Genomic DNA, 15,780 nt, shown 5'->3' on the forward strand with positions numbered 1-15,780 from the left:
GTCTTTTGAATCGGAATCAGGGCGAAAGCCTATAATATGGCTGAAAAGATGCTGACTTCTTGTCAAAGCAAAAGGAACAGGAGGGTATGGAAGAGATGAAAGGCTGGTAAGAAAATTTATCTAACTCACAGCCATAAATCCAACCTGGAAAAGGCAAAGAAATCTTGAGAACATAAATAATATTGATGGTCAAATCGGGACTTTTCCAAAAAGAAAGAAAGAAAAAAAAAAGAAAGGGAAAATGGAAGGTTGAAACACCAGCCCCCTAAAAGTTATTTACTGGAAACTATTTTGGACAGAAAGGAGAAAGCAGGGAAATGATAAACCCACTCAAATATAAACTTTAAACTTGATTTTGGATTTGAAAAAGAAACCAAATACTTTGAAAGATTTATTCTGTTTGAACTTTTACCAACTAATATATCTTAACACACACACACACCCAAAGAAACACTTCTTCTTACTGATAACCTAACTCTGACTGTGTGGGAAGTTTTAATTAACCAACCACCATAAATCAGAACTTTGAAAAGTAGGAGGCGAAGAGGAGTGGCCGAATCTGGCTGGTTGCAAGTTGTTTCAAGTGATATATTGTGAGCAACTACAAGAGACCGGACCCGGTAAAGGAAAGAATAACAACAGAATAATAACAGAATCAAAACTGGAAATACAAAGGTTTGGGTTTTCTTCTTCTTTTTTTTTTTGCTTGGCAAGAGTAAAATGGCCCCAGCTTCTCTTCCAGTTTGAATTTAAGGTGGACCAGAATCTTGAAGTAAGACTTGTATAACTAACTGCAATTTTGAATCTGGAACAAAAGACTAAGATGGCCACCATCATTTTCCCCCAAAGCAATTGAAGCAGATAAACTTAAGGTGGAACAGAACTCTGAAATAAGAACTGCATAACTGTAAAATTAACTGTAACTTTGGAACTGGACATCATGGAAAACTGGGAATTTGAAGAACTATGTGAAATTATTAAAAATATAAATAAATCAGTAAAATCAGTAAAATGAAGCCTAATTAGAATTTTGAATCCAGAGAAGCAGATAGCTATAGAAGAACACAAAGAAGAAGGGGATGATACATTGAAGGGGTAGAAGCGGAGGAAAATAAAAAGCAAACAAAAAACTCCTTTGGTCCTGGCAATGGTGTAGGGAAAATGGTGAAAGGAGGAGGTGTCCCAACAAAAGGGAAAAGAAAGCAGACAAAAGTGGTCTTGGAGGCTATTAGTGGTATAAGGAATATTGAAGCAGGAGGTTATGCCCCAACAAAGAGAAATTTAAACATTATTTTGATGGTGATCTGGGAAAATTTGAAGGGAATAGATGTGTCAAAATAAAGAAAAGGGAGAAAGACAGGAACAGAGAAGTGGGACAAAAGACTTACTAGGAAAAAACCAGATAACTAGAAACTACTATATGGGAAAATATAAAGTTAAGATAAGAGCTTTATTCCTAAATATGATAATAAAATGGAGTTGCTAACTGATTGAATATAATAATGGAAAGATAATTAAATAAAAGTTAAAATATATGGAATATGGATAAATATGAAACTGATATGTGGAGCTTGTAAAGCAGAGGTTTGTGATTCACCTTTTTAACATGATAATTAAATTGAGTTGTGAATTGAGTGAATATGACAATAGAAGAGCAACTAAGCATGGGTCAAAATTTATGAAACATGGACATATATAGAACCTTTAAGATGATGAACAAAGTGGGATGTTTACTGCTTGTTACTTTATATAATATATTAAAGGAAGTATAACGAACATTGAACAGCAAAGATTGTCATCTAGAGATAATTAAGGGTAATCTAATCCAACGTATAGAAAAATGGAGAGGGAACATGAAATATACCTACAATGTAGAACTATTGTGATAAAAAGACAGAATCACAAATTGGGGGCATGTAAGGATGTATTACTATATAAAGGTAATGATGAGAATAGCTGGGAATTGTAACCAGGTCTACAGCTCGACAAAAATTAGGGGAAGGGGTGTTTAAAAGTACAATGACTATATATGTATAGTTTTCTGTTTATATATTTTTTTTACTAAAAAGGAGAACAAATAAATATGCATATTGAAAAAGAATTATAAATACCATCAATATAAAATGAAGCTTGCTCAGAAGCTGAAATACACCAAGTAAATGAGATGAAGAGTGTGAAGTAGAAAGAGGTAGGGAAGAAGAGAGAGATAGGAGAGAGGGGGGAGAGAGGAAAGAAAGAAGGAGTGGAAAGGAAAGAGAGGAGAAGGAGAGAGGAAGGGGAAGTGGAGAAGAGAAGGATGACAGAGGGAAGAAAAGAGGTAGGGAGGGGGAGGAGAGAGGGAGAAGAAAGTGATGGATAAAGTACAGTACAAATATGGTGTATGGAGAACAGAAAACCCAATAATTTGTTTGGGGAGTTGTTGGTAAGATGAATTGATGTAAACATTTAATAATACAATATGATGTTGGTTATGTAATAGTATACATGTGGTTATATGTTATGAAAATGAAAAAATAAAAAAACTTTAATAAAAAATGTAAATGAACAGTGATGAACTACCGGTATCAGATATAAATCAAGTAATCCATTTGTGGAAGTTCATCTACTGAGGCTATGTAAACCATCCAGGCAATGCAAAACAATGCACTCAATTTGCCGCTAAAAGTATTTATTACAAAGAATCAGACATTTAGAAATTATCAGGAGCCATCCAGGAAAGCAAAAAGAAGATATCACAATTATACATATTTCTATAAAAGTGGGCAAATGCCAGTGCATTTTCCTAGGGCCAGTATGCCTTCGTTTCTGCTATAACGTACAGTATTGAATGCCATAATGAACAAAGCAGATTTTATCAGGTTTTTAAACATTAAATATTACAACAAAACCCAATTAAAAATTATCTTTTAAGCCTACAATATTCAAAAGATAAGAATTTTAAAGTAGACTTAAAATGAAGGGAAATTACAGTATTTTTTTCCTCCATAAGATGCTCCTGACAATGATGCAATTAGGTTTAGAGGAGGAAAACAAGAAAAAAAAATCTGTCTCTGCCTCCCAGCATCCATCCGGTATTCATCCTTGCAGCAAACAGCCTGGTCAGCTGCCTCCTCCATGTCTGCTGCCTCTGCCGGGGAATGCTGGAGCCTTCGCAGCCAAGCACCTGATCGGTGTTGGATCGCTCTCCTGAATTACAACCAATCAGCTCTTCTAGGCAGCCTGACGCCCATATTCGCTCCATAAGATGCACAGGCATTTCCACCCACTTTTTGCGGGGAGGGGGAATGTGTTTTATGGAGTGAAAAATATGATAATTGATTCCTTACAAATTCTGATGGCACAAATGAAGGTGCTCTAGAAGCTACTAAAATGTCAGACAGCAAGCAACTGGGAATTGACCGTATCTGGCAATAAAATAATTTCTTAGGTGATTTTTTTTATGCACAATTATGAATAAAGATGAGTCATAGAAAAGTAATGCAAAGTGTGATAGCAAACCTAGATATATATTTTCTGCAGTAATAAGTTTGCAAAGGTAAAGTGACAGATGGCATATAGCCATAACTTCCATTTAAACATTATCATCCCTGGAATCACAAACATCTAATATTTTCTGGATTTTGGTAATCTGGGGAGAAAAGAAAAACAATGCAGTTATAATGTTCAAGAGAGTTCAATATTTCCATCTACAAAAGTCAAGAAGTTATCGCAACTTAAAATAAGTTTAAAATCTATTTGCGTTATTTTTTATTTTGTAGACACAAAAAATATAATTGCAATGAAGGTACTGATGAGTCAATACAAAATACTTGCATCTACCTCTGTTCGTCTTTTGGCGGTATTGTTTAAAACAAAATTATAGATAATTCACTCATAGGTTGTGAATATGCTACATAGGTTGCATTTAGAAAAAAGGAATAAACTATGAGCATCAAGTAGTATTCAAACAAATTTTCAATGTCACATATAATTTATGGAGAGAAACATATTTATCTTTTCTGATCTTGGAAGAAAAAAACAGCAAGAAACCAAAATATGTTCTTTGAATATTATTCTCTAAAATAATTAAAGATTTCAGAGTGTTTAGATTACAGCACAAATCTACACTTTTTTCCTCCCTCTGTCCTCTTCTACCTTGGCATTTTTCTGATTTAATTTTTTTAATGTATTAGTTTATCAAAATATAAAATATAAAGAAAATTAAAATAATGGGAAACATGGGGAGGAGAAAAGGGAAAAATAGAAAGCATGAGGTAGAAGGGCAGAAAAAAATCCTATGAAGATGGCCGTCTTATCACAAGCCCAAAAGACTTATTTCTTTTTCAGCTTACTAACAGAAGGAATAGAAATTCCTTTAGTTTTTATTATTCTCCTGGGTTATGGAGAATGCTAGAATCACTCCTCAAGAACTCCATACAACAGTGATCTTCAGGAAGCCTCAAGAGCTCTGCTTTGGATATGCTGACAAGCCATTCAACTAGGGCAGCGATTGTGAACCTATTTTGGCTCACGTGCCATAAGTGGGGGGAGCACAGGAGGGTTGTGTGCGGGTGTGCCACACCCATAATGCAATGCGTGACCCCCAGTATGCATGTGCGCACTACAGGTGCCCCCCTCCCATTTTTACATGCTTTTTTCACCCTCCCCAGGCTCGAGAGGCTTTATAGGAGCCTGGGGAGGGCGAAAACAGCCTCCCACGCCCCCCCGGATTCCCTCGCGTACCCTGACAAATGGCTCCGCGTGCCACCTGTGGCACGTGTGCCATAGGTTCACCATCACTGAACTAGGGGTTGGGGCTGCAATCATTTTATAGTTGAAAAAGCCACCATTTTGGCATTTATTTTTCAAAAGGACAATAAATCATGACTGTCACTTCTTAATTCATTAGCTAAAAGAGGTTAATTTTAGTCACAGCTGGTTACTCCTTTTTGAAGATTTCAGACTTTTTTATTGTTAAATGACAAGGAAGAGAATTGCTGGAGGCCAGCTAAAATTTTAAAAAGCCTGAAATATCTTTTTTTTAACTTTGATGGAGTTATGTGGTTTTATTTTATTATTTGAAGTAATCTGTAGCTCTGGATTACTTTGTTAAGGGTGGCTGAAACATTTTTTATGAATCCTGATTGGACAGAAACTATTATTTGGTTTATTTAAAAATCTATTCTTTGACCACAAGAGAGAGCTAAGAAGATGACAAAATATGAATGTGAGCATATTTTTAGAAAGATATTAGAAAATGTTTACAGAAAACCATTCACTTTTAGATCAATTATGTTTTAAAGATGGAAGAAAGATGAGCAATTTAGAGATGCAGTAATGTGTAGAAAGTTATCAAACAACTGAGGCAATTTCACAAATATCTGACAAAGGATTTATTTAGGGGTATAAATCTGACATCGATCTTTATATGATGATGGTTTAAATACAACCCTCCCAGTGCAACTGAAAAAAGAGCTCCAATCAAATGTACAATTCTCAAGAGGACAAGTTTGGTATTTTTAATTCATGGATACTAAAAAGGTTGAGAATTATTTGAGAAAAAGAGATTTTATAGATATTACAAAGATGTATTCAGTCAAAACAAGCTGGAGGGAGTGACTTACATATAATGAGTTAATTAGAGTTAGAGAGGATTTCTACATGTCTGATATCTATATGTATTTGAAGGAAAGCTCAAATGTAATTTTCTGTTTATAAAAGTGAGTTTGAATTTTTTTCATATACAATACTTATTTCTAAAGCTTGTAAAATATTATTGAGAATGAATTTGAATATATTTTTAAAAAGAAAATAAAAAGATATATTAGAATTTAGAATTCATTGATTTTAGAAGTATTTTCAAAGAAAGATTTAGAGTTTTATAATGATATTTTTTAAAAAATTAAGATTAAAAAATCTGAAATAGTGTAGTAAATTATGTTAACATCAATCATGATAGTCTATAATGATTAATAAGTGTAAACAGAAATGTATATATATTTCCACAGTGAGAAAAAGTGGAATGATTAAATTAAAAGAACATATTTAATTTTGCTTCCATTTGGAAACTGCTTCTGGATTTTGTGTTTGTGATGGAATAAAAGGAAACTTTGATTTTGGTTTTCCTGATTAGATAGATATGTTATCATAGAAATGGCTGGGATGTGTTATTGTGAAAAGTAAAAAGTTGAGGTTATAATGTTATTTTCTAATGTGCTAAAAAAGACTTCCGCAGCCAGATCTTTTCCCCGCATAACCTTACCATCTCAAGCATTTTCTCACCCACTTTCCATTGTTGCCTTACCTGAGGAATCACACATATTGTCCAACAGGCCTTCTTGGTTTACAGTCCTAGAAGGAATGGTATTAGGTCAGTTCTGTGGTATACATAGCTACAGTTCAGCTGTTTACAAAGTAAAAAAGAAACAGCATTTCTTCTTTTTAAGACAAAGTAGGTTATCAGATGGCTTATGGGATCAAACTCATTTCCTGCAACTTCTGTCCAGCCATTAAAATTGCATAAAGTTAAGGAGATGAAAGAGCAGCTTAAAGAGAACCAAGACCAGACAAGTAAAAACACACAGCGACTGGATCTTTTGGAGGGAGAGATGGCTGAGATGAGGGGGGAAGTGAAAGGGATGGAGAAGGGGAACCAAGAGACTGAGATCCATCAAATGAAAACAGAATTTGAAAGAATGTCCTTTTTCCTTAGGTTCCAAAATGTAGTTGAGGCAGATGATGAAGATTTAAGGGACATCATGACAAACATCCTGGCTGAATACATCCAAAAAGAAAAACAACAGATGGGGTGGGAACTGGATCTGGTTTATAGAGTAAATTCAGCATATGCTAGAACACATAACGTACCCAGGGAGGTACATATTAAATTTCTTAGAAAGACCACAAGAGATGAGATTCTGAGTGCACAAAGGGGGCAAGTGTTGAAATATCAAGATAGAGAAATAACCATTCTGAAACAGATCCCCAAGAAAGTGAGAGAGAAAAGGAAAAATTATTCGCAATTAGTGAAGAAGCTATACCGGAAGGGGGTGTGGTTTAGATGGCTGATGCCTGAAGGCATATTAATATTCTGGGAGGACACAAGAGTTAGAATTAACACAACCATAGAGGCTCAAGCCTTTATGGAAAAAAAACAAAGTACTCCTAGATAAACCTGATGATCTGACACCAGATTTACAAGACACGGGAGGGGCCGGAGCCCTGCTGCCGGGGGGAAAAGGGGCAATACCAAGAAAACTCAGATCACAAAAATGAGTAAGAAAATCGGTTTGATATATATTGATTGAAATTATTATCAGAATCCACATGCTGACAAATTATTGTTAAAAAACCAATAAAATTTTGTTCAAAAAAAATTGCATAAAGTTGACAAACTCCAAATCCCAGATGTAGAACATGTCATCTTGCAGGGCCTAGGAGATGACCCTCCCTTGTAGCTGCACCTACTCTGCAAAATGGCATTCTTCCTGAATTCTCTACGTCATTGCTGCATATTCATACATCTTTAAGGACCTGGCTCTTCCAACAGGACTTAGGATAGAGTGTTTCATAATCCACTCTGTAGTATTGGATTTATATTACATGATGAGTAACTGGAATCTTTATTTTTGTTTTTCTTTGATGTGCCATTGGTATCATTAATTATTCGTTATATTGTTAAATTGTTGGTTTTAAATCCAACATGTAAGATGCCTACAGTTGCCTAGAGGTGGCATATGAGTTGATTAAGAAAATAAAAAGCTACCCTAGATTTCTAACCAAATGCGATAATGATATCAATAAATTAAATAGTGACTTCCATCCAATTCAGAGATATCTTTTTCTTCTCTTTTAGTTTGCAATAATCACTTTGGCACATTTATTTTCCTATGTTATGTCCACATTATTTCTAATTTTGATATGTCAACTAAAATATTGTAACCAGGTATTTTAAGGGACTTTCACATTCTGATCTCTGATTCTTAATATAGCAACTTCTGGTTTATCTTACTTGTATCAGCACAGTAGCTCCATTGATGGTCTTTGTCATAGTTCCCTGTGACAGAACACCAAAATCTTCCACCCTCTGAATTTTGATTGGTGCAAGAAGTGAATAGTTTCCCTCCGTAGATGAATGGAAAAACACATCTCTTGCCTTTAGAGTTGCCTTCATATTCTGTAGATATTGGAAACACAAAAATAAAGAAGGGGGAGTCTTTATATTGAGATGAACTTTAATCTTATCCTAGACGCTTGTTGCAAGAAGAGCTGTTGCTGGAAAAGTAAGGTAACATGATATTTAGCTTGTCTGTGAGCCAAACAGGGTTTTAAGGTTATAGGTCATGCTAAGAACCCCTGAACAGCACTATCTGTACACATGCTATTCCAAGTTGAACAGCTTAGTTATATATGTGGTATATAGATGATATGAGATTTGTAACCAATAATTGTACTTTGTTTACAATTTCCTGTATCCTGAGCAGTGGTGGGTTCCGGATCCCATTCCAACTGGTACAGTTGGAACGGGCCCGGTGTCATCCACATGGATGTGCATGGCGCGCACATGTGTTGTAGCTGCCAGCGATGCTTCCACAAGCCTCCGTGATGCTCCAGCTGCTCAGCAGAGCATCGTGCAGGTGCTATATGCGCCAAATGTCTGCGCAGAAGCACAGAAGGCTTTAAAGAACAGGTGAGGAGATTGGGTAGGTCCTCCAGAGCACCGTACCGGAATGGAAGGAAGGAAGGAAGGTACACCCGTACCAAGGCGTACCGCCTGCAACCCACCACTGATCCTGAGGTATAAAAATAGAATGCCAGTTTTACTCATGGCTCCTGTCAGGTCCAAGGCAACCAGTTTACCTCCTGCAACAGAGGTGTTATATAGGCTACCCTAAAGGCTCCTAAAACTGCTGTAACATTTCTGCTAGCTGTAGCTTCCAAATGTTTTTCAATAGTAGTTTCATGTAACTCACACTGAAATAGCCGAAACATAAGATGACCAGGGCATGAATAACTGAGACAGGGCCTTACAATCCAGGAAAGGTCCTAAGTAGTATACAATATAAAGTTTTGCAAAGGGTCTCCTAGCCACAACAGCTACCTAATATTTGAGCAAGATTCTAGAAGAAACCCTTAGTTGCACACCATATCTGTCTAGGAAAATGCAACCCCATGCAGAAGTAAAAATCTTAAATTCCCAGGTCCTGGGGCTCCACATACCCACAGCCACTCTGTCTTGCTGTGGGGTTCAGCTGAAGTTTGTTGTTCCCCTACATGCCCTGACAGCCTGCTGGCACTGAGAGATGTATTGTCAGCAATGTGTATGTCACCTGGGATGGATATAGTTGGATATCATCAGCATACTGGTGGTACCTCATCCCATACTGTGGAATAATCACCATCAATGAAGTATTACCAACAAATTAGTATCACCTGTCTTTTTCCTATTATGCAGAACCTTATATTTTTCATCAGTGAACGGCATTTTGGTTTATAGATCCCAGTGTTCAAGCCTATAAAGTTCCTTTAAATTTTTGAGTTTGTTTTCTGTAATAGGAAATATTCCTGTCAAAATGAAAGTACATAACTCCTTTGTGACAATAGCCACTGCAGATTTAAACTATGGGTTGTTTTTTTAAAACCAGAGTTTGAAAACTATGTCTCTATGAATTAACAAATGATAATTGAAGGTGTTTGTAACATACTTGTGTAGATCAACCCATTCTCTGGGGTTTCTTTAATCACCGAAGAACACTGTAAAGACTAAAGCTGATAAAGAGCCCTAGAGTAAATCATAAGATAAGCATGGTATGTGTCCCCGTCACATTCCAGTTCTCCATAAAACTCTTACCTAACCAAGGTGAGTCCTTGAAGATTCTACAAATAGTCCTCAACTTACAACTATTCATGTAATAACTATTTGAAATGGTACTGGAAAATAATGATTTACAACCAGTCCATGTACTTATATATATCACATCATCCCGAAGGTGATATGATCAAAATGTGGCCACTTCGCAACCAGCATGTATTTATGACAGCGGCATCCTAGAGCATGTGATCAGCATTTGCAAACTTCTGACAAAGAGAATCAAAACTTACGATCACATAATGTCATGCTTAACAATCATGAGTGATTGATAGCCAATTAGGAAGGTCCCAAACCTACAAACCCATATGATTCTGATTCAGGCACTTCACAACCAGTATGCATTTATAACAATTATAGCATCCCACAGTTACATGGTTGTCAATTGTGAATTTCACAGCTGGCTTCTCACAAGCAGAATCAATGGAGAAACTGGGAGTAAGTAGGAAATCACAGTCTCATGATGTCATGTATACCAATCACAAGTAATTCACTTAACAACCAAAGCAGAAGTGACATAAATCCAGCATGATTGTGTGATCTTTCACTTAATAACCATGTCATTTAGCAACAGAATTGTTGGTTCCTATTACAGTTTTTACCTGAGAACCTGTTTTTACCTGTATTTTTTTCTCCAGCAATACATTGCCTCTATTTAAATCCTCCTTTAGGTACCTTGTCAGAATATACAACATATAGGCAATACTCAAATATTATGTCCTAGATTGTTTTTTGTTTTTTTTGCTGCTACGTCTGTTTTTATTGTTCTAACCTAACAAACTCTTCAAAAATAATTATGTAGAGGAAAAGAAATATGTCCTTTGTCATGCTAATTGTCTGAAAACTGAACAGAATAAAATCAAGAGAAGGCAGCAAAAGAAAGATAAGTCTAAAACCGATTGGAAGAAGCATGGCAGCAGAAAAATATTGAAATCTTCTTGGAGGAATTCTTTGTAGAAACAGATGGGAGAAGTTTGAAATATGGCTGGTTGCTTTTGTCTAAGCTTTATCCTTCATCATGTGACCCAGTTTGGATCACAGATAGCCACCTTCTGTTTCCTAAATTCATACAGACACAGTAAAAGAATTGGAAATGATTCCACAAACCATTCTCTGCATGCTATCTCTACATTACTTTACCATCCTCAATGTGGTTTACTCCATTTCAGTTAATCTTATTGTTGTCCCTCACCTAGAATCCATTCTTCCACTCAAGTTCATTTGTTTTTCCTGTTATTATTCTTTTCATCTCTAATTTCACACCCATCCACTTCAAATATTTCATTGGACTCACACTGACTTGCTTTCCCATCCTTAATTTTTTATCTGTAATTGAAAATCTTAATTTGCACATCCCATGTTGCATGGAAACTATCATCTGACAGGGCATTTGTTCCATTGAAATATCATTGCAGCATTCAGTCTCTGGATTTTAAGAAAGGAAAGGAAAAAGAGGTGTCTATATTACACTGTAGTTTCTCCTACCTTCAGTGGCACATGCCCTCCATTTACTGTCCCTGTCATAGTTTGCAGTTGTGGAACACCACAATTGATTATCAGATGCACCATCTCTTGTACAATGATAGTAGGTTTTTTTGTTAAATTGGAAGGGAAACCTGCAAGGACGTAATTCTGAAAGGAAGGATAATGGGGGAAGAAATTAGGAAGCACTCCCAAAATAAGCAATCTTAAAAACAGAGAATAGGATGAGTAATGGGGTGATTAAGATTCCAGGTGGAATGGAGTTTATTAATACATTGTGTACATCTTGTATGACTGTTGAAAAATGCATTTATTCAATAACAAACTAGACATGCTTAAATGGTTACATATATACTGTATCTTTCTGCTTAAATTGATTGATTTCTGTCAGTGTAATGGGGTACTCCAATCAAGAAGTATGACAAGATGGATTAATTCTACTGTTACTAGGTTACATTAGCAGAATTTTGTAAGTCTGAAAGTTGTGAGACTTGCCATAATCTTGTTCTGTGGACTAAGCTGATTTTTATTGAATCGTTTCCCCAACCCCCATCTTCCAAGGTTATTCCAACCTTCCATTACTTCTTTCTAATTCCTCTAACAAAGGAATAGCTTAATACCTGAATATTAATTCCTACAGTGCTAAAAGGTTACCAAATAACCACCAGGGCAAGAAAACACTTTGTTTTTCCTTGATGAACTCATGGCCAATGTTGGCTCCACACAGCTGAATATCTGTTCACTCACTATCCTGATAGGGATATGCTAGGATTAGATAAAAAGCAAAAAGTTGTTTTAGAGCAGGCCTAGCAGGGGAGAAATTCAGCAGGTTCTGACAGGTTCTAGAGAACCTGTAGCAGACATTTTGATTAGTTCAGAGCACTGCAAAATATCCAACCAAATTGGATTGATAAAAGGTAACTGATGGAAAGTGATTTAGAGAATTTTTGCAATTTACTATGGATTTGTGTCTGATTCTCTCATATCATAGTTTAATAATTCACAGAGCTAGATAGAAAATTGTCCAAAGTGTTTCCTTCTATCATCTACGTTTTTCCATACCTGAGGGTGTACAGTAAGTCCATTTTGGTTCTCTATCATAGTTGCTGCTCAAAGAGCACCAGAGCTTTCCATCAGAAGACCCAGCTTTTGTGCAAGCTGAATAGGATTGTCCCTTGTAGATAAAAGGAAACACACAAGGTCCCTGTGAATTTGCAGCTAGTCCTGAACAGTGATGAAAAATGAGTAAGAGAGTTAGTAATCACTGATTATTGGGTTCAGCATTTGAGTTAAAGTATTTTTGTCTCAATTGCAGTATATCAGAAATTATAATAAAAACAAATATTTATTCTTGAAACGATGAACCATATTACTTAATATTATATGGATTATTTAAGATGGAGATACTGATATAATAAACTAGAATTAGTCATTTTATGGCCTCCAACCACATCAGCTCTTTGCCTTCAGGCCTATGTGAGGTCAATTAAAAATTAGAAATCAAATGTAAATACACTAATATTTACCTCAGACTAATATTGAGCCCAAAGTTGTTAAATGAATCACTGCAGTTAATAAGTTAGTAACATGGTTGTTAAGTAAATCTGGCTTCGCCATTGGTTTTGTCAGAAGGTTGCAAAAGATATCACATGAACATGGGACACAGCAGTGATCATAAGTTTGAACCAGTTGCCAAGCATAGGATGCTATACAACTTGTTACTGGGAAAAATGATCATGTCACTTTTTTCAGTGCCATTGTAACTTTGAATGGTTACTAAATGAACTATTGTAAGTTGAGGACTACCTGTAAGTGCTCTCCAGAGGGTGGGAAAAGAAGCCCATGGTAGGCTCTGTGCAATCACCAGTTATGGCCAAAGGAAGGCAAGGAGAGAATGCATTTTTCTGCACAGTGCTCACCTCTTGCCTGGAGCAGCCTGAAGAGGCAGCTATGGTCATCACATGAGGTGGCCTGGGCTCAGCCACCCACAGCCATATCCTCAAAGCACCGCCTTAAAGGTGAATGGGTGGGATGCAGTTGGGATTTATTGGTTTGGCCTTCCACAACAGCCCCAGTTCCTCATGTGGCTTTTGATAAAATTAATTGGCCACCCCTAATTAAACCATTATTTGTGTTTTACATTGAACATTATCAGTTCCCATGACTTTATTAATCTATTTCTCAAGATGTAAGGGACTAGATCTAGGGACTTTGGTTAAATTCCCTGCCTCTACATTACGTGGTATCATTTCTCCCTTCCTCCAAAATGTATTCATTTCTGTACCACTCTCAACTTTATTTATCCATGTTTTAAATCAATTAAAAAGTCTCTCTACTTTCCTTTGTGTACAAATAACCTAGCTATTCCTATTCCATGAAATAAGCTAACATCACACAGTTATCTTACTGGTATCAGCACAGTAGCTCCATTGTTTGTCCTTATCATAACTCCCAGTTGTTGCACACCAGAATCTTCCTATTTCTGCATCTTCATTTGTGCAAGAATAATACGTTCGTTTCTTGTACGTAAAGGGGAATACACATTGTTTTCCACCAGAATTACCACCATATTCTAAGCATAAAACAAAGCAATAAAAGATATATATATATTATTTTAGCAATGTTCCATACCATATTATTTCAGATTTTATGTTCATGTTATTGAGCCCCTTTATTGGGTGTGTATTTGAAGAGTAATACATCTAATGAGCCATGGTGGCACAGTGGTTACAATGAAGTATTGAAGGCTACTTCTGCTGACTGCCGACATCAGCAGCATATAAGTCTAAGTGCTAATGCTGTTGTTTCAAGCACAAACGAAGTGTATGTTTAAAAACAGCTATCCAGTTTCCAAAATTGTTGGCAGGAGGACCGTAGTCTGAAAACTGAACATTGCTTTGGAATAGTGTTATCCTAATGTGGGTTTAGGGTTATGGGAGAAATTTCTCTCCCCACCCATCAAAATAACGTCCTTAGTTTCTAGAAAGGGTAAAAGAGACCATCATAAAACAGGATTTATAAAAGAATAGCACTTTTTAAATAAGAGATTCCCAAGGAATAAGTACACATATCACGATAAAGCAAGGAAAGTTATTATGATGTAGCCAAATCATAGGCACTATTATAAAACATATTAATTCTTTTGCACCAAATATATACTTTGAGACACAGAATTCACTTCCAGGAGTGGGATTAACTGTCTTGTCATCCAAACTACATCTTTTTAGTTTTGTATAATTAAGCTGCACATTGATGGGCACTTACAGTGTTGTGGTGGAGCTATGTTAAGCTTACTATAGTGAAGACAAACACCCTACACTGCCTGCTTTATTTCTATACCAGAATAGGCCCAGAAACAGTTATAAAAGGAATCAGTTGACCGTTTCAGGTTATTGTTGTTAACCCTACAGAGTAATGTAACCCAGAAATGTAAATATGTCAAACCTTTAGATACACAATACTTCCATTGCTTGGAGTGATCATAATTTATAGTTGTGGCACACCATGGGTGGTTCTTGCTTCCATCTTCAGTGCAAGAATTGTAGACTTTTCTATTGTAAATAAATGGGAAGACACAGGGAGGCGGCACTAAAATGGAAAAAAAAACAATATCAGAATTCAAGAAACTCCCTGCTATGTATTCATTCATTCCTTTGATTTAGAAGTAGGAAACAAGTCATGCAAGAAATCCAAACATTATATAAATTATCTAAATAAATACCAAATATCAGTCATCTAAAGCAAAGATCAGTGATAAGCTATCTCAGGAAAATGAATCAACAGACTGGTGTATTTTCCTTACCTGATGCAGAAAGTGATTGAATAAGTATACAGAATAAAAAGAATGCTATGAACGTGGCCATTTTCTTTCTAAATGCACTTAACACCCCTGGAGAGGGATGTCCAGCCCACACTGGATCCTTCAAGGCTGTTTGTTGAAACCAAACTGAACACACTAAGGTTGAAGTAATATTTCTTTATTCTGAATAGAAAGACACAAGGAGATTGCCCTCAAAGCCTGTGTAATATTATTGAATACAGTCAACTCTTTTATACTTCCAAACCACAAGACTCACAATCCTGAATCTGTCAAGTGTCATTTCCTTTGCCTTATATGGCTAAAAACTCTGCAGCAGTTACAAACATGTGTCCATAAGTTGACCACCAGTTTTCACAATGTAATTGTCTTTCACAAGCCCTGTACTCTATATGTTTAGTTTAGAAATAATTCAGTAATATTTGTAATACCTGCAATACCTGAAAATCAACTGGTTTTCACTTCCTCCTGTGCACACTTTGTCTAAAAGTATATTTGGGGTAAAAAAAAATGTCCAAGCCTCTGTAAAACAGTTATTTCAGCAAAGTTGATTAATAATACATTTTTATCTAGATTTTGATTTTTTTCTAATTTATCCTATCAAGGGTACCACATTTTATATGCTGCATTAGGC

At 36.0% G+C, this 15,780-nt stretch overlaps 1 protein-coding gene across 1 annotated transcript; it reads right to left on the reverse strand.

Moving 5' to 3' along the window:
* Positions 1 to 2,651: 2,651 nt before the first annotated feature.
* LOC309400934 (epididymal sperm-binding protein 1-like) lies at positions 2,652 to 15,353 on the reverse strand. The gene is made up of 8 exons (XM_081969707.1): positions 15,132 to 15,353; positions 14,774 to 14,917; positions 13,737 to 13,901; positions 12,392 to 12,553; positions 11,333 to 11,479; positions 7,991 to 8,155; positions 6,284 to 6,330; positions 2,652 to 3,628 (listed from the first exon to the last, which is right to left on the reverse strand). The coding sequence occupies exons 1-7, from the start codon at positions 15,190 to 15,192 to the stop codon at positions 6,323 to 6,325; spliced, it is 852 nt and encodes a 283-aa protein (XP_081825833.1). The 5' UTR covers positions 15,193 to 15,353; the 3' UTR covers positions 2,652 to 3,628; positions 6,284 to 6,322.
* Positions 15,354 to 15,780: the final 427 nt, after the last annotated feature.

This window comes from Natrix helvetica (genome assembly GCF_964273705.1).
Source record: "Natrix helvetica genome assembly, chromosome: Z".
NCBI classification, from domain to species: Eukaryota; Metazoa; Chordata; class Lepidosauria; order Squamata; family Natricidae; genus Natrix; species Natrix helvetica.